Source organism: Doryrhamphus excisus, chromosome 5 (genome assembly GCF_030265055.1).
Source record: "Doryrhamphus excisus isolate RoL2022-K1 chromosome 5, RoL_Dexc_1.0, whole genome shotgun sequence".
NCBI lineage: Eukaryota > Metazoa > Chordata > Actinopteri > Syngnathiformes > Syngnathidae > Doryrhamphus > Doryrhamphus excisus.
This window is the reverse complement of record NC_080470.1, coordinates 15,883,930-15,908,317: the sequence shown is the minus strand read 5'-3', so window position 1 is coordinate 15,908,317 and position 24,388 is coordinate 15,883,930. Positions and strand designations below refer to the sequence as shown.

The 24,388-nt window shown below is 42.2% G+C and overlaps 1 protein-coding gene and 1 long non-coding RNA gene across 4 annotated transcripts; one reads left to right on the top strand and one right to left on the bottom strand.

Annotated features, from left to right (window-relative positions):
* cpeb2 (cytoplasmic polyadenylation element binding protein 2) lies at positions 1-23,583 on the top strand. Of its 2 annotated transcripts, XM_058074423.1 has the most exons (11): positions 2-949; positions 3,688-3,930; positions 8,298-8,388; positions 12,276-12,329; positions 12,502-12,525; positions 14,248-14,421; positions 15,655-15,744; positions 15,814-15,932; positions 15,992-16,106; positions 16,177-16,358; positions 16,825-23,583. In XM_058074423.1, exons 1-11 carry the CDS (start codon positions 482-484, stop codon positions 17,050-17,052), a joined length of 1,788 nt encoding a protein of 595 aa, XP_057930406.1. In that variant the 5' UTR covers positions 2-481; the 3' UTR covers positions 17,053-23,583. The 2 variants fall into 2 exon arrangements, with proteins under 2 accessions (XP_057930407.1, XP_057930406.1); XM_058074424.1 differs by lacking the exon at positions 12,502-12,525 and having other exon boundaries at positions 1-949.
* Positions 9,792-14,874, bottom strand: LOC131130184 (uncharacterized). 2 transcript variants are annotated; one of them, XR_009129971.1, is made up of 3 exons: positions 14,723-14,874; positions 14,217-14,406; positions 9,792-9,906 (listed from the first exon to the last, which is right to left on the bottom strand). It is a non-coding gene; the product is annotated as an uncharacterized LOC131130184 (long non-coding RNA). The 2 variants fall into 2 exon arrangements; XR_009129970.1 differs by lacking the exon at positions 9,792-9,906 and adding an exon at positions 13,734-13,948.
* Positions 23,584-24,388: the final 805 nt, after the last annotated feature.

The window sequence follows — 24,388 nt, the reverse complement described above, 5'->3', positions numbered from 1 at the left end:
AGTTCCGTCTGGGACTTTAATCCTCTGCCGCAGCCGCCGAGTGGAGGAGGGGGGGCACCGGAGCACCGTCATGAACATCGAGGCTAACGGCTAGCAAGACCCCCCTCTAAAAGAAAAGATGGGAAAAGGGAAGATGTCAGACCGCTTTCGGTGCTAAACGAGCTTCTTGTCAAACGTTTGCTTCGGAAGCAAACAGGGCGGCTTCTGCTGCGGGTTCTGCTGCGGGTTCTGCTGCCAGTGCGGCCCGGCCGGCTCGTCCTGTCACCAAAACATGCCGGGGTGTCGGGGGTGACACATTCTCACACACCCCCGACCACCGAGCAGGAAAAAATCGCTACAAAGCCACAGCAGCTCGTCGGCGCCGGATCACCAGAATCGGAACCGGCAGAGAGGCTTCGAGCCAGCCCGCCTGTGACCTTCAAGGGGAGTTCGGTACTCAGAGGAGGACGCCAATACTTCCGTGAAACACCGCAAGATCCAGATGGACTCCCCCGGAACCCACCACGTCAACAACGGCAACATGTTGTCCGGGGGTCTCGGCGCCGCCTTCCCGAACCTCCCCGCTCAGGAGATGCAGAGCACCGGCGGGGGCTCTCCCTCGCCCTCCCTCCCGGGTTTCGGCACGCCCTGGTCGGTGCAGACAAGCTCGTCGCCCCCTCCCGCGCCTCCCTCCTTGGGCTCCCTCCACGCCGTCAACCAGCTGCCCAGCACGGAGTCAGACAGCAGCTTCTACACGGGGATCCCGTCCTCCATCAACCCGGCCTTTTTCCAGAGCTTCTCCCCCGTGTCTGCTAATCCGTGCGCCGGGATGAACGTGCAGGGCTTCGGCGGTCCCTTCACGGTCCCGCAGCAGCCTCAGCAGAGCCGCAGGTCCCCCATTAGCCCTCAGATGCACCCCCAGCACGGGGCCTTCCTGCAGCAGAGGAACAACTACAACCAAGGCCACCAGGTGAGCACCACCAGCCTCCTTCAGATGATTCCATGCAGCAGGTCACAATGCATTGTTCTGAGTGATGATGATGATGATGATGATGATGCCACCACCCGGTATTAGAATGGTCTGATAGACCTTTAGTGGTACTGTAGTACAACCACAGACAAAATCATGTGGTGCATCCTGCTTCTTACCCATGCCAATCAACCAATACTGGCGTTTCCTCAAACCAAGTAGTATCTGGACTGTATCTCATTAGTAGCCAGCACTATTAATTCGGTGAAGCCACATTGCACTCAAAGGTATCATTGCAAAAGAGTCTGCCAAATCTATTTCACGCAGCCCACAAAAGCCTGGGAATATACACTTTTACTAATTTATTTGTATTATTTATTTTTATTAGTAGTATTTTTTTTTACATTATTTTGTAAATATTTTCATATCGATGTAAATTTTGGTATTGTTTTACTTTTTTAACCCTAGTTATTTTTGTTATTGTTTTATTATTTTAATACATTTTATATGCATTTAAATTAAAATGTTAGATTACATTTTTTTTTACATTTTTTAAAATACTTTTTTATATTTTTAAATTCCTCCTTTGTGTGATGAAGTTCAACTTTTACACTTTTGTTTTACAATTTGTTTGTATAGTATATAAATTATACATACTAAAGTGAAAAAATGTTTTAAAAAAAAATTCAAAAGTTTGTTAATATTTGAATTATTTAAAAAATGATACAATAGTCAAGTAATCAAAATTTCCACTCGTCTTGACTTCTTTCAGTGTCAGTTTCTCAGTTTCTCAGTCACTGTAAAAATACTAATAATGAAATGTATAATAATATCATGAGGTGATTACACATTGATATAGTTTTACCCTCAGAGGGTAACCATAATTCTGCCGTGGCCCAGGGTGAGAAGGACTTTTAAATGTTCATTCATACTGACCAACATGAAGCAAGGAGTGAAGCCGCCAGAGGGCACTCTAGGCTTGTGATGGGGCATGAGATCGGGAGCTTGGTGAACTTGCTTAGCGCCAGCTATTGTGTTGTGGAACAACTGACACTTTCATTTAGTGAAATAGATTTGTAAATAAATGCCACCTTTATATGTTTGTCCCTCATTATGATGCATTTTTGGACAGATGGAGCATATACTCCGGAGCAACTTATAATTAGAAAAATACGGTATTTACAATGCAAATGCTAAACTTGGAAAATCCCTCGCAATTTTGCACTTTTAATTTTGCAGCAAAAATCTATGAATTCAGTTTTGTGGTTGAATACAATTCTCAATGGCATGATTCATTCATTCATTCATTCATTTTCTACCGCTTATCCTCACGAGGGTCGCCGGGGTGCTGGAGCCTATCCTAGCTGTTTTCGGGCGAGAGGCGGGGTCCACCCTGGACTGGTGGCCAGCCAATCCCAGGGCACATATAGACAAACAACCATTCACACTCACATTCATACCTATGGACAATTTGGAGTGGCCAATGAACCTAGCATGTTTTTGGAATGTGGGAGGAAACCGGAGTACCCGGAGAAAACCCACACACAAGTAGAACATGCAAACTCGACACAGAGAGGGCTGAGGGAGTAATTGATCTCGGTTCTCCTAGCTGTGTGGCCTGCGTGCTAACCACTCATCCACCGTGCAGCCCTTCCAGTGGGATTCCTCATTTATAAATGGAATATTTTGATAGAGCATAAAAAACATGGTTACCTTATGTAATATGTCTTATTTTCTGTTATTGCATTTGCTATATTGTGTCATAGGCGTATAAAGTAAGGATCGGCTTGCTTTTTACACCATACACAGCCCATCACGTTTCACTGGGTGACCGCTAGGCATAACAGTTTAAGTCATGGTGTGACTATGCAACTTTAACTACAAACTGACCAACTATTTACATCGACAGTGCCGCACAGCATGCTGGGAACCAGGAAGTGCTCCCAGCGACGCTATAATATAGGTTAGTTTGTGGGTCTGAAAACCAGGAAACGAACGAAGACGAACTTTAATGATGAGAAATGTATTATATATCTTACTAAATTGTGTCAGTGTGATGTGTTTGTTTTTTGTGTGTGGAGGCGGCGAGGGGGGGGGGGGTGCGCGTCACACTGCAGAGGAGCAGTCATCACATCGATGCTAGATAAAACTTAAACTACGACATAAATGTTTTGCACATGGTTGAATATTTACTCCTTTTAAAGTTGATAATGCCGTTTAAATGTGTGTTTAAGAAAGCTGAATCCTACTGTGTTCAGTGTTTACATTTCAGTAAATATTTGTTTAAACTTGACACCTGTAATATTTGTTATCATTGTCATTTTTTCGTATAAATTGAGGGAGCAAAAGCAGTATCGGCCACAAATATCGGCCCAAGCAAAATCATCGGATATGGGTGATGGAAAAAAATCGGTATCGGCCCCAAAAAACCCATATCGGTCAATCCGTAGTATAAAGACTATAACAATGTTATCAAGCATATTTAGAAGGTGGTGTTCTGTTCTCCAACTATGTCTGCATTCCATTTCCACGTTAGATGAAAGCAAGTTAGGATACTGAAGGTCCAGGTAGAGGGAGAGTGCGTACGCTGCACAATACTTAAGTCTTAAAGCTCTAAATCTTATTACCCACCCTGCTACAGGGGCAGATCAACCGGGGGCACAGAGGCGGGATAGGAGGTGGAATTGTATTTGTGGCCTTTAAAGGTTCAACCTCGCTCTCCCTTCTCCTCAACACAGCCCGTGGCGAAGACATCACCCTGGGGGGGCCACCAGGGTAACGGCTGGAGCTCTGGCGGGGCGTCATGGGGCTGGGACCACCGCAGGGGCGGCCACGCCTCACCCCTCAAGAAGGCCTTCCAGAGCAACGTCATCGCTCCGCCCAAGTTCCCCCGTGTTGGAGGGTCACTGGGGCCCAAGTCGTGGATGGAGGAGAACGTGTTCCGCACCGACGGCAACAGCAACGCCTTGTTACCCCTGCAGGTGTGTGACTTAAAAATGTTAATGTTAAAAGTTAAAAATGCATTCTCACAATATTTAGATTTCAAAATAGGTACATCATACTTCCGAAAATTACAATGAAATATTTCATCTCATTTTAATTATGTGTTAACATTTTTTTCAACATTACAATTATTTTTGCAACCAAATTTACTTTATTCGCTGTTTTGTTTGTTTTTGATAATATTACAGCTTTAACTCAAAGGACAACCCCATCAGGGGTGGCCATTTTTGACAATTTTGGCAGAATATTGTGTTCTATAGCTGTATGAAGATGCAACCTACCAAGAGAAAGATTAGACCCCCATCTTTCATCAGGGAAAAAAGTTTCTTTTTATTTTTTTCAAATTTTTTGTAATCAGCAGGAAAGCATAAATAAGTTCTAGGAAAATATCTGTTCCGGACTAGAAAACCAGCTTTTTATGAAAACATAAATTTCAAGCATAATTTTAACTTGGACATTATTTTTTGCACTTCTCACTTCCTCCTTCCTGTGTGTGATTCTTCCTTTGACAGGACCTGCCGAGCGCTTATCAAATGCAGTTCTGCCACCCTGTGGCCGTTAAATGGAAAGCTCATGCACAAAAAAAACGAATATCTATAAATACGTTGGGGGGTCTTTGATATTGAATGAGCTTAACATCTTTCTTTATTATTATCATTTTTATGCTCGTGGACAAAAATACATACAACACCATAGGAAAGAAACGTGTTCCGTTGTGTGGCCCGAATGTGGAATATACATATTTCAAATAAATAACGAAAAAGAAGTGTATTCTTTCTAAATAAATGAAACTACTGTGGCTAATCCCACCACTCAAGTAACAACAACATAAATAGTTTCTCAGTGAAAATAAAGACAGCAAAATGCAAATATAAAGTTACGTTAATATTTCATAGCATAGCATGGCAGGTCACACTTTTCCACAAACCTGCGTTTGCGGGTCATGAAACGAGACATTGTTAAGCAGTTGTTGTCTGAGGAAACGCTTTATACCGTCTCCTTGTCAATCACATCTCCACATTTGGTGACCCCTTGAGCGGCCGGTGCTAGCTTTGCCTGACGTATTGCAACATAGCACAAGTCTGTGGGCTCAACACATGGCAGCCCAGTTCCGACTGCCAGGGGTCTCCACAACGTCTGTCATGGACGTGGTGTTCAAATGTGGATTGTAAAAGAAACACCACCTACGAGAACGTAGCGAGGAACGAGGATGGTTTCCATCCATGGACCTCTGGGTTATGGGCCCAGCACGCTTCTGCTGCCATCTGCATGACTATCGTCCTTTGTGTACTTCCTTTTGAGTTTCCTCCGGTGTCAGTTTTTTCCTGTCAGGGCACCTGAGCGGTCTAAAGCGCCAGATTAAAGCTCCTGTCCTTCAGGAGAAATGGGATGAAATCCCACGACTGCATTTCCCTGGTAGGTCTACTTGATAGCAAGGTGCTGTGCTTCCTGGATGTTGGATTGTACAACACAGCTGAGAAGATTCAGGAAGTTCTTGTTCTCTTGAGACAGGTTAGCAAGAATAAACATGCTTCCCATCTTCTGTCACTCAGAACCTGCACATGGTCATCGGGTGTTATAAAACGCTCTTTACATTAAGGAGGTAAAACACGACGCGGTGAAAATATATTCATCCAGCCACACTCACACACAACCGCACTAACATGCTAAACTAAGCTAACCCAGCTGGCTTCCATTCAGGCTCCGTCAGAGGAGGTTCTGCCAACTTTCGCTGGTGTTTATCGCCGCTTTTTACTTCAGTGGATGGCGGTGTAGTGTTTTTAATGACTGTGCCACCATGGAGCGCTCCGCCTGCCAAGTAAATACTTCACCACACAAATGTTCCTTCTTCTCACGACGACAGCATTGCATTCACATTATGGCAATTACTCCAAGACTCAACGGTAAACAGTACATTTGTTTTATTGGCCAATTCCGCCATTTTGTCAATAGGTAAATCATAGGGCCCGACATGCTGAGGTACAGGGCGACAGTCATCAACTTAGCTTGCTTCCGTTTATCATTTATACCAGTAGAAGTCATTTTCTCATCATTGTAAGAATGTATACTGGTAGATGACTGCGCCCAACGCTAATCTCCATGTAGTAGCCTCGCTGGACCTCCAGTCGCTCATATTGTACAAACGGAATGATGGCACTGTATTTCAAATGAGTCCCTGACATGCACTGCTTCAAAGCAGCAAAATGTGTGTGTGTGTGTCATGTCACACTCAGAATGGCCTTTGCTTTGACACGGTTGGCAATTCAAGTGTCATCAGAATTCAGGACTGAGAAGTGGACAGTGGCCATCTTTCCTCTCTTCATGAAACAACTATTTTTCCGGTTTCATCAGTGCATCTGAAAAACAACACTGGCCTAAATGCAGCTAGATAAGATGTTCAGACTGAAAGCACTGCTTGGACCAAAGCCCACATTATGAGTGAGCTGCAGGATGATGTTCATATTCCAGGAAGCATTTCCATAAACAATGTCAGGTCAGAAATTGTTCAGACTCTGTTTTTTCCCTTCCGTCCTCCTCTGTTTAACGTCTGTTGGTCGCTGACACACGTCTGCCTTTTAGCTTACACGTTATAAAAGGAATACAGTCGTCCCTCGCTAATTCTAGTCTATCACAATGTTTCTAATCCATTATATGACCTCAATTCCTGCAACGTTATACAGTAAACCTCGGATATATCGGACTCGGATATATCGGAAATTCACTCACAACGGACAGATAAAAAAGAACCGATTTTTCTGTAATGCATTTCCAATAAAAATTCATTGTATATATCGGATTTTTTATAACGGATTTCGCCTATTTCGGACAAAATCTCCAGCCCCGTTCCAATGCATTTCCATTAAATTTCCCTCGCATATATCGGATGGCCGCATCGTGGCGCTCCGATTCGCCAAATCGTGACAGGCCGCTATACGACGTCATTTGCAGCGTTGCCTGCGCGATTTATATTATTTTATTATATGTAATATTTTATATTATATATAAAAGTGAGTGACGTCAATAATACTAGCACAGCAGTGAATGAGATCTTAACCTCACTATTGGAAATAACGTAGGCCTGACGGGCGTAACAGGGCCTAGCTTAATTAACAATTTTTTATGCTCAGAGTCCAATAAAGTTACATTCTCATTACCTTACGTCTCTTTTCATTGCCCAGTCCAGGTACATTGGAAACATAGTCAAGGAAGTGCCTTTTTATAACGGATAAAATCCGATTTACGCATATACCGGATATAAATCCGATATATGCGTAAAACGGACATTTTCCGGTATGCGCATATAACGGATTTCGCTTATATCGGACAAAACCAGTGGGAACAATTGAATCCGATATATCAGAGGTTTACTGTATATAAACTGCACCCACAAAATTTAAAATAGAGTAGCCACTCTGCAGGTGGCAATGTCATAACCTGGCATATTTTGATGTTACACATAAAGATTTTTACCAGATAGATTCTCTTATGGTGAGTACAGCCACCCTACGGAGGAAAGTCGCCCCTTGGATCCACAATATGGTTGTTTTGGTCACACCAAAAGCTCATGACCATAGGTGGGAACAAGGTGGGAACATACTGTAGATATCGGTAACTGGTAAATCGAAACTGCAGACGCTGCACCAATCCGTCTGTCGATCTCACGCTCCAACCTTGCCCCATTTGTGACCAAGACTTAAACTCCTCCACCACACTCCCAACCCGTAGGCTGTAATCCACTGAGGACCACGGCCTCGGAGGTGCTTTGCAAGTGCTGAGTCTCATCCCAGAGGTTTCATGCTCAGCTGCAAACAGCACCTGAAGGTCGCAGCCTGACGAGGCCATCTGGACCACGTCGTCTGCAAATCGCAGCGACGAGATCATAAGGTGCCACAAAGTGCATTCTTACCTGAACGCGTAGGGAATTGACAAAAAAGTAGAAGAAGGTCCAGCCCCTCTTGAGGAGTCCGGTTCCCGAACCCAGTATTTCACTGATTACAGTCGAGTATGGAACCAATTAGCTGTCACGGAATGAGTACTATGTACAATATGTGTTCATAGTGACAGCTGATGCACAAAATATGAGCCAGAATAGTCGTGTACGTGTACTGTACTCCTACTTCCCTTTTGTTTCCTGGCCAGCATACCTTGAGGACCCCTACAGTGAACAAATACGGAATGTTAATCCGACCACTGCACCCTTTCTTTCATGCTCAACCAAATACTGTAGAAGCTTTATTATTATTATTATTATTATTATCGTATTACCATTGAGACACAGTGCAGAAGCGATGACGTTTGCTTTCAGAAGCTACAAAAGCTCTCACATGCTCCTTTGTCCTTCCAGGAGCGCTCCAGGATGTACGAGAGTCTCAACATGCACTCCCTGGAGAGCTCTCTGATTGACATCATGCGGGCCGAGCAGGAGCCCATGAAAGGTGAGGAGCACCTATCACTTTCCTTGCAGTGTGTGTTTGTGTGTGTGTGTGTGAGTGACTTGGCTTGGTGCAAGGGAGCTGTGTAGTGTTTCTGCACCGAAGCTTATTTTCTCCCCGCTGAGAGCCTAATACAGCTCCGTATTTATACGACCTTCCAGCTCTGATCCCGTTGCTACACAAGCGAGAGGAGGATGAGTATTGCTTGTACAGCCGATAACAGCATGATTATATTATTATTATTATTATATTTCCTATTCACTTCAATTTGCCACCGGTCCGCAAAGGGCCATTACTGGGTCTGGATCTGGTCGAGCTCCACCATTTGGTAATGGCCTATACTGGGGCGGCCATAGTGATAGTGATTGTTGCCACCATGGTTGTTTTCCCATTGGCCTGCGGCACATTCCAAAGATGTAAAACAGTCCAAATTGAAAAATCAGCAGTAAATTCGAAAAATAAAGTCAAAATATGAAAACCAAAAAGAATAACTTTGTAATATTATGAGGACAAATCATTTAAGTAGCATCAAGTTGAAATATTCAAGAAAAAATAAATTTTAAAAAGTCATAATGTGCAAAAACAAGCAAAACAACAAAGTTGGCAGTTTTTGGAAAATTTGGTAGGGAGAAAAAGTATTAAATATTAAAGGTGTAAAGTAGGGATGCTCCGATCAGGTTTTTATGCTGCCGATACCGATCATCCATGAGTGAAATTGGCCGATTTTGATCACATAGATGAAGTGGTAATGTTTAACTGTACTATTAGCATCTTCATTTTTTTTCATTATTCTTAATGATGCCCCTATAAGGGACATAAATTTCACGCCAAAGAAATATGTATTCATTTATCTGTTTTGTTAAGACTGAACTTGCAACACAATGGAGAGCATACAAGCATATTTAAGTCAAATTCATGTTGAGTACTATAATTCTATATACTATAAATACTATAATACTATATTCTCACGCTGACCCTGGATATTACAAAGATTATTTAAGATTTTTTTGAAGTTGAAATATTATCAGAAACAAAGAAAACAACGGATAAAGTTGTCGGAACATCCTTTCTTTTTCCCTATGTGGCCATTGCTGGAGGAAAATGTTATTCAGTTTTGGACTACAATTGGACGATTGGACTACAATTCAACCTCTCCGCTCAAACATGCTGCTCATCTTGTTATCTGTTCTGATGTCAAGGCTATTTTTTTAAATTTTGGGTAGGGTTATGAGAGTCCTGACCGTTGTACAAGCGTAAAAAGAAGTTAACCGCTATACGGACAGTGTTGTAGTTCCCAAGCAAGGTCGTCATTGCCATGGTCTGTGTGTGTTATCCTATTCTTACACAGTCAAACTTGGTCTCATGAAGGTGTTTACATGTGTTTGTAAAATAAGCTTCCATGCAATTCATGTCATAGTTGTTTTATCGTAGTGCATGTGCAGATAGTAGTTGGTGTCACTTCTATTCCAAATCAGCACATACCCCCATGCGCCACCGTCTGTGGCAGGTTAGTTGTTCTTCCTGCAGGAACAGGTGGAGATGACACGGGTTAGTTTGGACAGCAGACAGAAAGGGGGTGGGAGCACACCGGCTAACTTTAGATGCGATCGCCTGCCGAGAGAGGTGAGGGGGGCCTTTGCAAATTGGGGGTTGTTGCCATTTTTAGATGCGGCTGCTAGCGGTTCCAAAACATGGAACCCCCAATTATCGATCATGGATGGGACTTCTGAACTGGGTCAAAAGCTACTTAGCTGACAGGAAGCAATACGTAAAGCTAGGAGAATACACATCTGCAAGTGCATATTTTACGTGCGGAGTACATGGAAAATACACTTCTGGAGATCGTAATAGATGAAAATATGAGCTGGAAGCCTCATATTACAAATATACAACATAAGGTGGCCAGAAATATTTCAATATTGAACAAAGCAAAATTTGTTCTCAATCAGAAATTCCTCCACACTCTTTATTGCTCTCGGGTTCTACCATATCTTACTTATTGTGTGGAAATATGGGCTAATAACTATAAAAGCAATCTTCACTCGCTAAATGTACTGCAAAAAAGGATAATTCATAATGCCGTCTACAGAGAACATACTAACTCCTTATTTTTAAAATCACAAATACTTCAAACAGCTAAAATAATGCATAAGGCTAAAAATAACCAATTACTGAAAATTGTCATCCAATACTTTTCTACAAGAGAGGAGAAATATGATCTCAGGGAAGAACTAAATCTGAAACACTTTTATGCACTTTTATAGCATTTCAGTATGTGGAAAAAACTCACTTAAATTATATTAGGAAAGCAGGAAGTGAACAAATGTAACAGTTACTGATTGTAAAAGTACCAGATGGAGGGGTAGGATTTAATAAGCTTTGCTTCTTCCTACTTCTTTTGGACATGTGGAACTGGGAACTGATTATGGGATGCACTCAATTGTAATCTGATGCATGTTCAAATGAAATAAAACCATTACCAATACATGCATTTTTTTTAAAAAGGCATGTTTGGGCCTAGCAAGGGGGAAATGTCCCTGTCAAATGAGGCTGTCAGCTGATTCAAATGTTTAATCGTAATTAAACGCATTTTGTCCATTGTAACTTGTCATTGACTGCATTTTTTTTTTCGTCATCTCTCTGTCACTAAGAATGCAAATTTTAAAACCGGATAAAGAAAATAGCATGTAATATCACCCACTGGAACAATTTAATAACAAACCACATATCAATAGAAATAAAAAAAATATAGCTCACAATCAAAAGCCTGTTTTAGCCTTTGCTAAAATATGGACCCCATTTGTAGATTATCTACATCAAAAATGCACCAAAATGCCTGAACAAGATAAGAGACAGAGAGGTCTCTTCAATGTTTTTGTGTTATTTATTCAATGACTTTTATTCTAATGTATCTATTTCAGCTTGAGCTCAGTGGACAGTCGGCTTGGCCGATATATTTTATGTACTGGTATACTGGTATACTGGTATAGATTCTTCCAATGATAAGAAAATGATTTGTACCGGTACAAATGATAAAACGTAAACAAGCCAAGTTGATGACATTGCGCCGTGGCGGATATACGAGATGAATGATGCCATTTTCAAAAAAAGCAAAGATGAATGATGAAATGCAGTCATTGTGAGGAGAAGGAACGTTACACATTCTACACACACGGAACATGCTTCCATGACTGTCCATCAGAATAAGCGTTAACTAAAGGCAGTGTCATACAAATACGTATCTTCCATTTGCAGTTGGAGTTGTATGTGATGAAGGAAGACGACATCTTCCTTCATCACAAACACAGGCATTACAGTTGTTGAAGATTTAGGCGCAATGGTGCAGAGGCCACTTTCTTACCAATCAATAATTGTGCTTTACAATTTTAGACAAGTGTATTTCATTATATGGCTCAAGTTTTTTAGCTTAAGACTTAAGAGTCAGCTGATGTTTAATTTGATATCGTTTTATATCGTCATATTGTGATACATCCTGTGATATTCTGAGGGCGATATCGCCCAATTCTGGTAGACAGCACAATTCATGCTTCCATTCATCAGAGCAAGTCCTGCAGGTCCTGAAGCAGCAAAACAGCCCCAGACCATCACACTACCACCACCGTATTTTACTGATGCTATGTTTATGTTTTTATGAAATGTAGTGTTACTTTTTCGCCAAATGACACACTTTTGTTTTGTCCAGAGCCATTTATGTTTGGATTTTTTTCCTCCCTTAACAATAAATTCTACTACTGTTTACATTACCTTTGGAATGCATTTTATTTATATTTGACTTAATGTAGACTAATAATAAGTCATAGTCAACCACAAAACAGCATGCAAGACAAATCTCTCATCTCTAATAATAAACGTGTGTGTGTTTTTTGCAGCAGGTCGTGTTGGATGTCCAAACCCGACAGCAGACGGGCTCCTGATGCTGAACGGTAATGATCTCCACCCAAAGTAGCCCATATGGAAGTCAGTGTTTGTGGGTACTGAGTTAACAAATGTAGAGTATGTGGAACAGGCATAAAAACAGACGTGTGCATATTATCATGCATGTTATGAGGAGGACGAGCATGTGTGAATCTTGCATTCTTCTTTGTTTACATGCAGCCAGGAGCTATGGGAGACGCCGAGGTAAACGTGCTATGTGGTTTTGTTTTTCATGTGGCATGCTTCGTTGTTTTGAGTCTGCATTCGGCTCGCGTTCTAGACGCTGCGGTTCTACAAACACCTAATGACTGAAATTCACACAGGTTACTAATAAGCTGATGGACATGGATTTGCTTGATGTTCTTGTCGCAGTATACTTAAGGTGCTGTATGTCATCTCTTACCAATTGCATTTTTCAAACAACATTGAATTAGAATGAGATCGGGAGCTTGGTGAACTTGCTTAGCGCTAACTCGCTCGTTGGACTCGCTGGCTTGTTCTGTTAATTGAGCTGACTTGGACTCCCAGGTATGGTTTTGATGCTATTGTGTAGCTGAATATGTGTTCTTAACTACGAGAAGAAAATTGAAAGAATAAAGTAGAAATAATTGAAGTTGAAAAAGTAGTATTCTCACTCGGAAAAAAGTTACAAAACTCCCAAACTTGATGTCACTTCCGGTCCGCCACCTACTCAGTTCCTGTAGCACTGGAACACATTTACAGCAACACCCATGAGCATGTGTCTTATTTATGTCTTATTTTGTCTACTATATTGGGCAATAGGTGTGTAAAGGTGACTTTAGGGTTGTTATTTCATGTCTAGAAGGTTCTAATAATGTTGAAAGGTGTATTTAGGTGGTGGTAGTAAACAGGTAATCCATGCTCTAACTACCCAAATATTAAATAAGCAAAATTAAGCAAAATAAGCAAAATTCACTCGTCTGGAACCAATTAATTACTGAAAGCAACTATAGGGTCAGGCATAATGATGTGACTCATTTGTAGGTTAAATAAAAGGCAAATAAATTAAAGAACGAAAAAAAGTGTTTTTATTTTGGAAAAGCACATATAATGCTGTTTTAGTATGTTTTAAAAATTGAATCAGTTCTGGCGGTGCGAGGTCGGCCGGTTGATTTCGTTTCAATGCAGATCCAGTAGCTGTGAAGTAGGTAACCATAACAAGCTGGTGTTTCCAGCTGTTACGGGATCATGTCTACCAAGATTGAAGAGCAAACAGAACACTTGTTGTGTTGCAGTTACAGATTCCTTTGTTTCAATAAACGTTTCCACAATGAAAGTGCCATGCTCACCAATGGAACAAGAAACCAAAAACAATGGCATTATAAAGAATCAATGCAAAATGGCATTATATGTACTTTTCAAAAATAAAAACACTTTTTTTGTTTCTTGACTTTATTTGCCTTTTATTTAACCTACAAATGTGTCAGATCATTTTGTCCGACCCTGTACAAACTCACAAAGGGACATAAAGTAGAGATTGTGCCCCCCTGTTGGATATGTATGGTACTACTGCAGATTGTTGTGGAAGGATTATCTCATCTTGATGCCACTGCCCTCTGTGGCGACTCGAATGCATCAGTCCGGAGAGGAAACAGTTCAAAATAGTCTGTGGAAAAATATCATTGCAAGATGACACTCAGGGTCAACGTGCACTTTTTTAAAAAGGGCCAAAAGTGCTCTTTATTGTGTATTTTGGTGTTGCAAAAGCTTCCGGATTCATTGAAAGATGTTTCCAAATGGATGATTGTGTGCTTTGTGCTGGTGCACATAGAAAATGGATTGTAGATAATCCCCAGGTGCTTGGTCTCATAAGCACGCGCCGTGAAATAAAACAATAATGACACCTGACGGCATTGGACCCTGAGATGCCTCACCTTCGCCGTTTTGTATTCTCTTCACCTGCAGGACGCTCGTCTCTTTTCCCAATCGAGGACAATCTCCTGAATGATAGCCATGGCAACCAGGGTGTCCCAGGAGTGTTGGGCTCCACCAGCTGCTACCCCCATCAGAACGGGGAACGCATGGAGCGCTTTTCCCGGAAGGTGTTTGTGGGCGGGCTGCCGCCTGACATAGATGAAGGTGAGGACATATCCATTATATCACGTCTTTTTAGTTGATGATTTTAGTGTTTGATCTCTCAATAAATAGGAAGCATCAGCAATACTGTCTACTCTATATTACTGTTGTTGTTATGCTTGCTCAGCTATTAGCTAACTGTCATTAGCAAACTGTAGCTAGCTAACGTTAGCTACAGTAGAGGCAATGAGCACTAAATACCTATAAATATGACTACAAATCATTCAAATTACAAAGACAAAACCACACATTTGCTAGTAATATGTAATAGCAGTATAAATACCAACAAAAACATAAAGATCACCTCAGAGTTCTTGAGCTGCAGTCTTTGCTGACCTCAAATCTCCATGGCGACCATTGAACTGTTCACTTTATTCCACAAAAACAGATGTATGGTGGCACCCCTAAATAATATGTATTGGAAAAATATTTTGTATGTGTTGTTTCTACATATATTGGAATACTTTTAGTACCCAGCCATATCAAAATTCAATAATTGTGTTTTTTGATGCACCTTAATGTTGGTTGATGTTAAGGATAGTCTGATCAGGATTTTATGCTGTCAATTTTGATACCAATCATCCAGGACTAAAATCGTCACACAGCAACCTAACACTTAAAAGGTATATAAATAGAAAAGAAACTAAAATGAAAAAAAATTGCATAATGGATTCCATCTGAACAACACATTTACTGGTGCCTGCTATGGTGCTGCAATGACATCAGCCTCCCTCTGGGCTCGTCTGGTGGACAGAGGCAGCATTGCAATGACATCCATCCATCCATTTTCTATGCCGCTTGTTTTCCAAGGAAATGCTTTTCTTAGACGAAATTGCTTATCCTTCTGATTGTCACACACAAACGGGCAAGAGTTGGCCACATGAGTTGGCCACGTGGCCGCGTTAACTGCCATCAGATTGAGCCTTGAAAACTCTGTCAAGTGTTTTTCTTCAAAAGCTGTATTAAATTCAAGCTTTTTAACAGCAAGCATGTGTTGGCAGTTAGCTTCTACTTGGCAGACATGATTGTTTTTGTTTTGCCACGCCTGCGCAGTGTGAAGAGGGTCTTCCTCTTAGTTACGGGAAGATATTACACTGCACACAGGGATCACTGCTAGCCACAGGTGTCTTGTGTGAGTGATATTGGAGTGTTTTTGACATATGAACCAGTATTTTTCATGACAGCTTGATAGTCTTTGAGGATGTTGAACAGTATCTTCTTCCACTTTCCTTCCAGATGAAATAACCTCCAGCTTCCGCCGCTTTGGTCACCTGGTGGTGGATTGGCCACACAAAGCCGAGAGCAAGTCCTACTTTCCACCAAAAGGTAGTGAGGGATGACGGAGATAGACGATATTTCATTTGAATCTTGAGGTTCTTCGTGTGTGTTCCCAAGGATACGCCTTCCTGCTGTTCCAGGAGGAGACGTCAGTGCAGGCCTTGATCGAAGCCTGCATGGAGGAGGACGGCAAGCTCTACCTGTGTGTCTCCAGTCCCACCATCAAGGATAAACCGGTAGGTCCCACAGCACCAGCAGGTTGTGAAGGAGTTCCAATGGAGGGTTTGGTTTGCAGGTGCAAATTCGCCCATGGAACTTGAACGACAGCGACTTTGTGATGGATGGATCACAACCCCTGGACCCCCGCAAGACCATCTTTGTGGGAGGAGTCCCTCGCCCCCTCAGAGCAAGTACGTTGAGATATTTCGTTTTGTCTTTACCACCAAGGATCTTCAATGACTCTCTCTTGCTGCCAACCAGTTGAGTTGGCCATGATTATGGATCGCCTCTACGGCGGCGTCTGCTACGCGGGGATCGACACCGACCCGGAGCTCAAGTACCCCAAAGGGGCGGGACGGGTGGCCTTCTCCAATCAGCAGAGCTACATTGCCGCCATCAGTGCCAGATTTGTACAGTTGCAACACGGCGACATTGACAAGCGGGTATGACACGAGGGCATCCTCTTCATCAACATCTTACTTAGGTCTTCGTCATTCCAGTGGACTTAACCTTCAGTCCAATTCATAATACAACATAAATAAATAGTGCTTACCCCTTTAAATAATGGCACACCTCTTCCAAGCACAGATGAGTAAATAGATTTATACTTATAGGCTATATAGTTATAGGTAAATAGTCCTTGTCACATGGGTGCAATTACTTTCATTACATGTATTCCATTACCCTACTTTGCAGAAGTTGATTGATCACGGTCAGGTCTGGAACCAATGATGCCATAAATGAGGGATTACTGTCTGTAGATGGATGAATAGATGGAAGGTAGGTGATGGGATAGGACAGGCGTTGATGGATAAAAGCTGAAAGGATAGCTACATAAGTTCCCCCTGCACCATAAATGTGTTCTTATACGGCGTACAAATATCTCCCTATGATGCTCGGGTGTTGCAGGTGGAGGTGAAGCCATACGTGCTGGACGACCAACTGTGCGACGAATGCCAGGGCGCTCGCTGTGGTGGGAAGTTTGCTCCCTTCTTTTGCGCCAACGTCACCTGCTTGCAGTACTACTGCGAGTTCTGCTGGGCCAACATCCACTCACGCGCCGGCCGGGAGTTCCACAAGCCGCTGGTCAAAGAGGGTGCGGACCGCCCACGCCAGATCCACTTCCGCTGGAACTAAGAGGTGCACGGGCGGGTCTGCCGATCAGTAGGAACCCCTAACACTGAACGGTGTGTCATCCATTCTCAATAGCGCTTTAGCTTTTGTAGCCGTCACAAGCCTCGTTTCTCCACCACCTTCACGTCCCAGGCTCTGACGACGACTCCTTTTGTGGTACTGTCATCTTTTTCTTAAGAGGACATTTTCCAAAAGAGAAATTGAGTTTTATAAATTTTTTTAATTCTTATTTTTCTATGTGAAATGAGAGGAAGATGTGGGGAATGATTGTGCATGGGGGCAGGAAGGGGGCAGTCTACTATTGCGCTCGCTGCTAGCCCCTCCCAAGTGAGCGACCAGCGAGGTCGCCTGCCAAGGACAGGAACCAAAGGTAGCCAAAATGATAGGACGCATACAGCTGACACGCTTTTAAAGACGCCAAACTACGGAGCGCCAGCCTCCTTTAGACACGGATCAGGAATCAGAGCCGTAACAGACGTTCTAGAAAGGATAATGCTGCAATGGTGTATATTTTTACACAACAACATGACATCCTGCAACTAGCAGGATAGCCCCTGGTGCCACGTCTAAAATGCAGTGGAACCTCGGTTTTTGTTCGTAATTCCTTCCAAAAGGTCAGATGAAAATGGAGACCTACACAATTTTTACCGTACATCAATCCAATTAACCTAAAAACATGAAGAAAAATAAGTTTTACAGAGAATAACTATAGTGTTACATGCAGTACACAATGCAAAAAACATGGCTTCCCATGGAACTCTCCCATGGAGCTCTCACAGGATCAGGTTGACCTCCAAACCGGAGTCCATGGTTCGGAAAAGGATGGAGTGCCATCCCTGGGTCCTGGGTCGGGATGAGATCTTGCCCCAAGTGGAGGAGTCTAAGTACTTTGGGTCTTCACGTTCTTGGCCGACTCTGGCCGCTGATTCGAGTCGCGACTGAAAGCACAAGATCGTGGGCACAAACGGCCCAAATGAGTTTCCTCTGTCGGGTTGCTGGGATGTCCTTTAGCCATAAGACGAGGAGGAAGGACTATTTTCCCGGGAGAAGCTACACATTGAGAGGAGCCAGAGGAGGTGGCTCGGACATCTGGGGAGGTGTTCAGGGCACATTCCACCAGTAGGAGGCCTCAGAGAAGACCCAGAACACTTCGGGGAGCCTCTTAACTGGCCTGGGAATGGCTGGGATCCACTGGGAGGACCTGGGAGGAAAGAGGCTGCTGCCCCTGCGACCCTACCTCGGAAGGCGATAGATGGATGGAAAACAATCCAGAACAATTAAAAATCTGGAACTTATTGTCGATGTGGACTTCCCGTACATCCTGGCGAGATGGAAATCAATATTTCTCGTTTCTCAGCTTCTTTATCAAATTGCTGGCACCCACAAATGTCTTTGGCCCCATGACAGGTTATTTAGAAGTCACGGTGAATCTGCAACTTGTCGGGCAAAATGGGAACACCGTTTCACAGAACTTGTTTCTTAAGTGCAATATGGTACGAAAACTGAGGCAACATTTTTGGCAAAATGTTTACGAAATCCGAATCTTACCAAAACCTGGTCGGACGGTGAGTATAAGATGTTCCACTTCCAACACAGGCAGACCCCCCACCTCTGTTACGACTCTGACACTACCTCTGCTCGGCTCGTACTGCGTTGGTGCAGTATATCCTGCAGTATATCCAACTGTGACTCATAAAATACATAGCGACTATCCCTTCTTTTCGCTTGGCGACTAAAGATGCAGAGATACCTCTGAGTTGGCTGATACCTCCGGGTTCCTGCTCACTGCATTCGTCAACATTTATACACAACAAGCTACTCTAGGAACGTTGCTGCTACTAAGAAATACAAACATATATGTATATATATATATATATATATATATATATATATATATATATATATATATATATATATATATATATATATATATATATATATGTATATATATATATATATATGTATACGAGTAGTTGTGTAGATAAAATATTTAATGCCGTTTCCAAAGCAAACGTGTAAATACAAAAAGAAATGCTGTGATGCACTTACAGCCTCTGATGCCGTGGGGAGGGTGGGGGGTGCATGTTTGGATGAGCGAGCATGCAAGGAAAGTCAGGAGAGATGAAAGAAGAACAATGAGGAATAAGAAAAGACAAATGGGTTGGAAGTAGCATGAGCATCAAGGGGCGTGGCTTTGGAAATCCATTGGAAATAATACTAGGAATTTGGAAAAGGCAGACTTATTTATACTTGCATGCTGATGTTGATGTTTATCTGTCGTTCCAGCCGTTTACAACAAAGCGTGATTCTGCTGTAGACGTTTAGTGGACGCCGTGGCGGCTTGTATGGCAACAAAAACAAAAAGCGGTGTTCAGTGGTTGTGTGCGTGTGTGTGATGTCGTCCATGTGTTGTGTGTGTGTGTGTGTGTGTGTTCGTGTATAAACCAAGGCTCTGGTAATCATACCAACATCGCCCGATGAAGGCTGTATTGTTTCCCATTCTGAAAATATTACGGGACAATCTGTGTTGGAGTTCCGCCCCCGCTGGCCTACCTGCTACTGTACTGTTAGTGTGTCATCATGGTTTACTGCTTAACACTTGATTTACTTCTTCATTGTTTGTTCACTACTTCCCTTCACTGGACCTCCCTGATTGCTTTGAAAAAATAATTATGCACTACTTTTATGATGTAACCTTCTTAGTGACCCTCAAGTGATCGAAGTGCAGATTCTCTTATTTGTTGTCCTTCTGAGATCTGTTCAAGCTGTTGGTCTTAAGTTATCTGTATGATTGGAGAAGAATTCAATCATTTGCTAATACAGGGTGACCCAAAAAGATGCGTACCCATGAAAATTTCAATTGTGACTTTGATTAAAAAGCTATTTATTTCAAATTACAACCACACATTATTCAGTTTATGGAAGACCATTCACCAGAGTTTCAGCTATTTCTGTCAATTTTTAGTCAATTTATGGCTTTCCCAAGATGTGTTCCAAATGTCCACCATTCCGTTGCAAGCAAACCTGTACTCGTCTGACACAGTTGTCAATCACTTTTACACACTCCTCTTTCGGGATGAACACGCCGCAGTGACTCCCTTGTCATTCCGAGTTCTTGGCTGCGTCTACGCACTGATTTCCTAGGGCTGCGTCCTACTGAGTCCCTGTTTTCTTCTGTCCTTGCACTCTTTTTCCTGCCTGAATAAGTTCCCCCTTGGCTTTAGAACATAAGTTCACTACAGTCCCATGCTCTCTGAACTTCGTAACCCAACTAACAATCGTTGATTTTGGTGGAAAGTTGCGACAATGGAAACGTATATCGAATAAAATATGGGTACGCATCTTTTTGGGTCACCCTGTATATTACATGCTGTCGGAACCTGCAGAGATGTTTACAAGGATCTTCCATTCTATGGACCGTATATTTCAATATAGGCGGGAAGGGGTAGGTGAAATAAGATATGCCTTTATTCGTCCCTCAGTGGGGAAATTTGCAATGGAATGGAAATGATTGAGGTATTGTGATGTTAAAATGAACGTTGGATCCTGGATATTGGCAGAAAAACCTGACAGGAATATCATGGAAGTGTCACCCCCGTCATTTTTCTTTGTGATTTATTATTTTCTCACACTTAAATGTTTCAGATCATCAACCAAATTTGATTCGTCAATGACAACACAAGTGAACACAAAAGGCATTTTCTTATGTGAAACTTTATTATGAAGGGAGAACAACAAATCCAAAGCTCCATGTCCCTGTGTGAAAAAGTGATTGCCCCCTAAAGCTAATAACTGCAATCAAGTATTTGTGATAACTTGCAATGAGTCTCTTCCAGTGGAGGAAGTTTGGCCCATCATCTTTGCAGAATTGTTGTCATTCAGCCACATTGGAGGCACAAGGGTCAGGACCCTTGACATCATTTGGTTTTTCTTCAGAGGTGGACTTGCTGCTGTGTTGTGGATCATTGTCCTGCTGCAGAACCCAAGTTGGTCTCAGCTTGAGGTCGATGATGTTTTTTTTCTGAAATTTTTAGTTGAGCAGTGCAGGCCTTTTTGGCTCAGGGTTTTTCTTCAGGTGGATTCATGAACACTGCAATTGTTTGGATGTTGTTGTGGTGTCTTTTGTGACCTCTCAGATGAGTCGTCGCAGAGTTCTTGAGGTCATTTTGGTTGGCCGGCCACTCCTGGGAAGGTTCACTGCCGTTCCATATTTTTGTGGATGATGGCTCTCACTGTGGTTGGCTGGAGTCCCAAAGCTTTAGAAATGGCTTTATAACCTTTTCCACCTGATATATCTCAGTTACTTTCTTTGTGGGGAGGAGGCAATCACATTTTTACACAGGGCCATGTAGGTGTGGAGTTCTTATTTCACTGTTAAATTCAAAATTTCGACTGTTCCACGGGCCAATACAAAAGGAGCTGGCTGTGGGCTGCACTTTGGACACCCCACAGATAACACCGACCAAGTATAGGAACTTTGGAAGTCTGTCATCTTTTGTTTGTGTCCACCATCACGCGCGTTTAATTAGCACGGCAAGCGCCTTGAACGCCTTCTCTTTAGCTTCCAAACACACAGCAGCTGCAAAGCACAAAGCAAGGCCATAGTTACGGGGCCGACTGACTCCACAGGAATGAAACCGAAACTAATTTCATTATGTACTGAGATCTACAAATCACATGGTGTCCAATCATCACCATTGTTATTGCTGACATCTATTTCAGTGAATGCGAGGTTTTATTTGTCGCAATTCTTCATGGACTTAACATTGTACAGTTGTCTTTCGACGTGATGTGGCGAAAATTAAGCACGCTTGGAGTACACCTCAACTTCAAACTTTGACTCCCGTGTCAGTTTTTGTCGTCAGCAGGTTCGGAGAACGTGTCATATTCTTGTGATGTATTGTTTCATCTCTTCACCTGAAACACTTGACTGGTGTGCTTTTTACTTCTGTTCTTTGTGCTTTGACTTTGTTCCGTGTGTGGTCTGTTTTGTAAAAGAAAAAGATATCATATTTATTTTCACTATTTTTGTAGACAAAAAACTATTTGATTTTGATTGTATTTTTCTATTTCAATATGACTATTATACCGTCTATCCGCCCCCCACCCCTCCAGTGCTGAATTATTTTGTTCCAAGACAAGACAAAGAATCCGCTCACATCCACGATGTTTTTGATATGATTCTTATTTTCATACACACTTGACATTTCACTTGAAGGCGAGGCAACAGGAAGGTTTTATTCTATTCTTGGAAGACACTTGAGATTCTCCCGCTTTGAAACTTGAATATAACACATTTTGAAAGGCTGACTAACCTCGAATCTGTGTTGTGATGTGCAATACTGTTTCTAATGTTTGTATAAAAGTATGAATTACAGTGTAAACCTTTTTAAGATGCAGATTTATTTTTTTCATTGCATATTTTGCAGATTTCTGATCCACAGTGTCATTTTTTTACTGTCCGGATGAAAAAAATAAGACCCCGTTTTTTCATTGCAACTATTTTTAAACCCAGATATCTTTGTACTGATGTAAATGATTGTAGTTATTTTGGATAGTGTTTTGCTAACAAAAGGAGAGACTTTTTTCCATGCATATTTCTATTTCCTTTTGACCTTCTTTCAAGCCACCTTTTTCTTTCACCCAATAGTAGCAGGATTCCTGGAAGTCTTCTTGAGAGTCATTTGTATGATTTTGTATTTGTATATGGGAAAACATGATGTGTATATGTATCATTTTAAAGGAAAAATGCACTTAAAAACAGAGACATGAACACCCATGTCTTTCACATGTCGTGTGTTGTAAAGATATACAAACAGCTACAATGACATTATTATTATTATTATTATTGTTATTAACATTGTTACACCCAAGAACTACGTTACTGGTGTAGTGACACCTCCCCACGCCACACCAGCTAGCTACAATGCCTCAGGCCACAAGCAAAAGGCAACACTACATAATGGAGGCGCCGCCACTGCTTATGTCTTTTTGTTTTTAAGTTAACGCTCGGTGAGAGTTCCTTTCTGTGTTGCTATGTGAATCAATGCACCCAGGTAGGAAGTTCTGCTAATGCTTAATAACACCAAAATATGGCCAACTACTGTAAAGTTCTCATGAATGTACTCGTTACTAGTACATCCTCACAGTTGGAGGTGTTTTAATAGTGTGCCCCAATAACTGCCTCTTTTTCGCTGTTTTTATGTCTTTAGAACACACAGACAAGTCACATAAGGAGATGAAATTTGAAAATTTGAAAAAATGAAAAAAGTGCACTTTCCTTTAAGATGCCAATTGCAGAGAAATGATTTGAATTCTTTTGAAGCTAAATAGTTCTCATTTTTCCAAATCCGAGTTTGTGTATAGGCTCTCAAAAGTGGATGAAGAGGTGTTCCATCATAATTATTACTGAATGGATCTCCAGTATGCAGAAATGAATATGGTGTTTATTTTGATTTGGGTTTGTTTTGTATTGAACTTGTGTGTTGATTGCAATCTTTTTTGTTTCACTTCCTAAATAAAGGCCCATTCTGTTTGGACACAACATGGCAGCTTTTCCTTCAGTTCATGGAATAGAATTACTAATTAACGGGATTGTAGAAGATTAACCGACAGGACCGGATATCGGGTTTGACAAGTAAGAGGTACGACTGCGTTGGTGGCAGCCACCTCGATGGAGAAGGATCAGCCATAAATCCATAGACAAATGGAGTGTCGAGCCTCCAGTACCCTTGCAAGGGTACTCCCCGTGCATGTGTGGGTTTTCTCCGGGTATTCCGGTTTCCTCCCACATTCCAAAAACCAAATTGTTTTGAATGATTGTTTGTCTATATGTGCTCAGTGATTGGCAGTCCAGGGTGTACCCCACCTCTCCCCCAAAGACAGCTGGCTCCAGATAGGCTCCAGGATGCCTGTGACCCTCGTGAGAATAAGAGGTACAGAAAATGGATGGATGGATTTCAAGGCCAGCAAAGGCGTTGACCAGCCATGTTGTTTGGTCTAGAGACAGTGCCACTGAGGAAAAGACAGGAAGCAGAACTGGAGGTAGCAGAGATGAGGATGCTGAGGTTCTCATTGGGAGTGACCAGGATGGATAGGATCAGGAAAAAGTCCATCAGAGGGACATTACATGTTAGAGACCTTGGAAATAAAGTCAGTTATCGGCCAGACTGAGATGGTTGGGACATGTCCAGAGGAGAGATAGTGAATATATTGGTAGAAGGATGCTCCCAGGTAGGAGGTGTAGAGGAAAACCAAAGAGGAGGTAGTGGATGGATGTAGTGAAGGAGGACATGAGGGTAGTTGGTGTGAGAGAGACAGATGCAGAAGACAGGGTTGG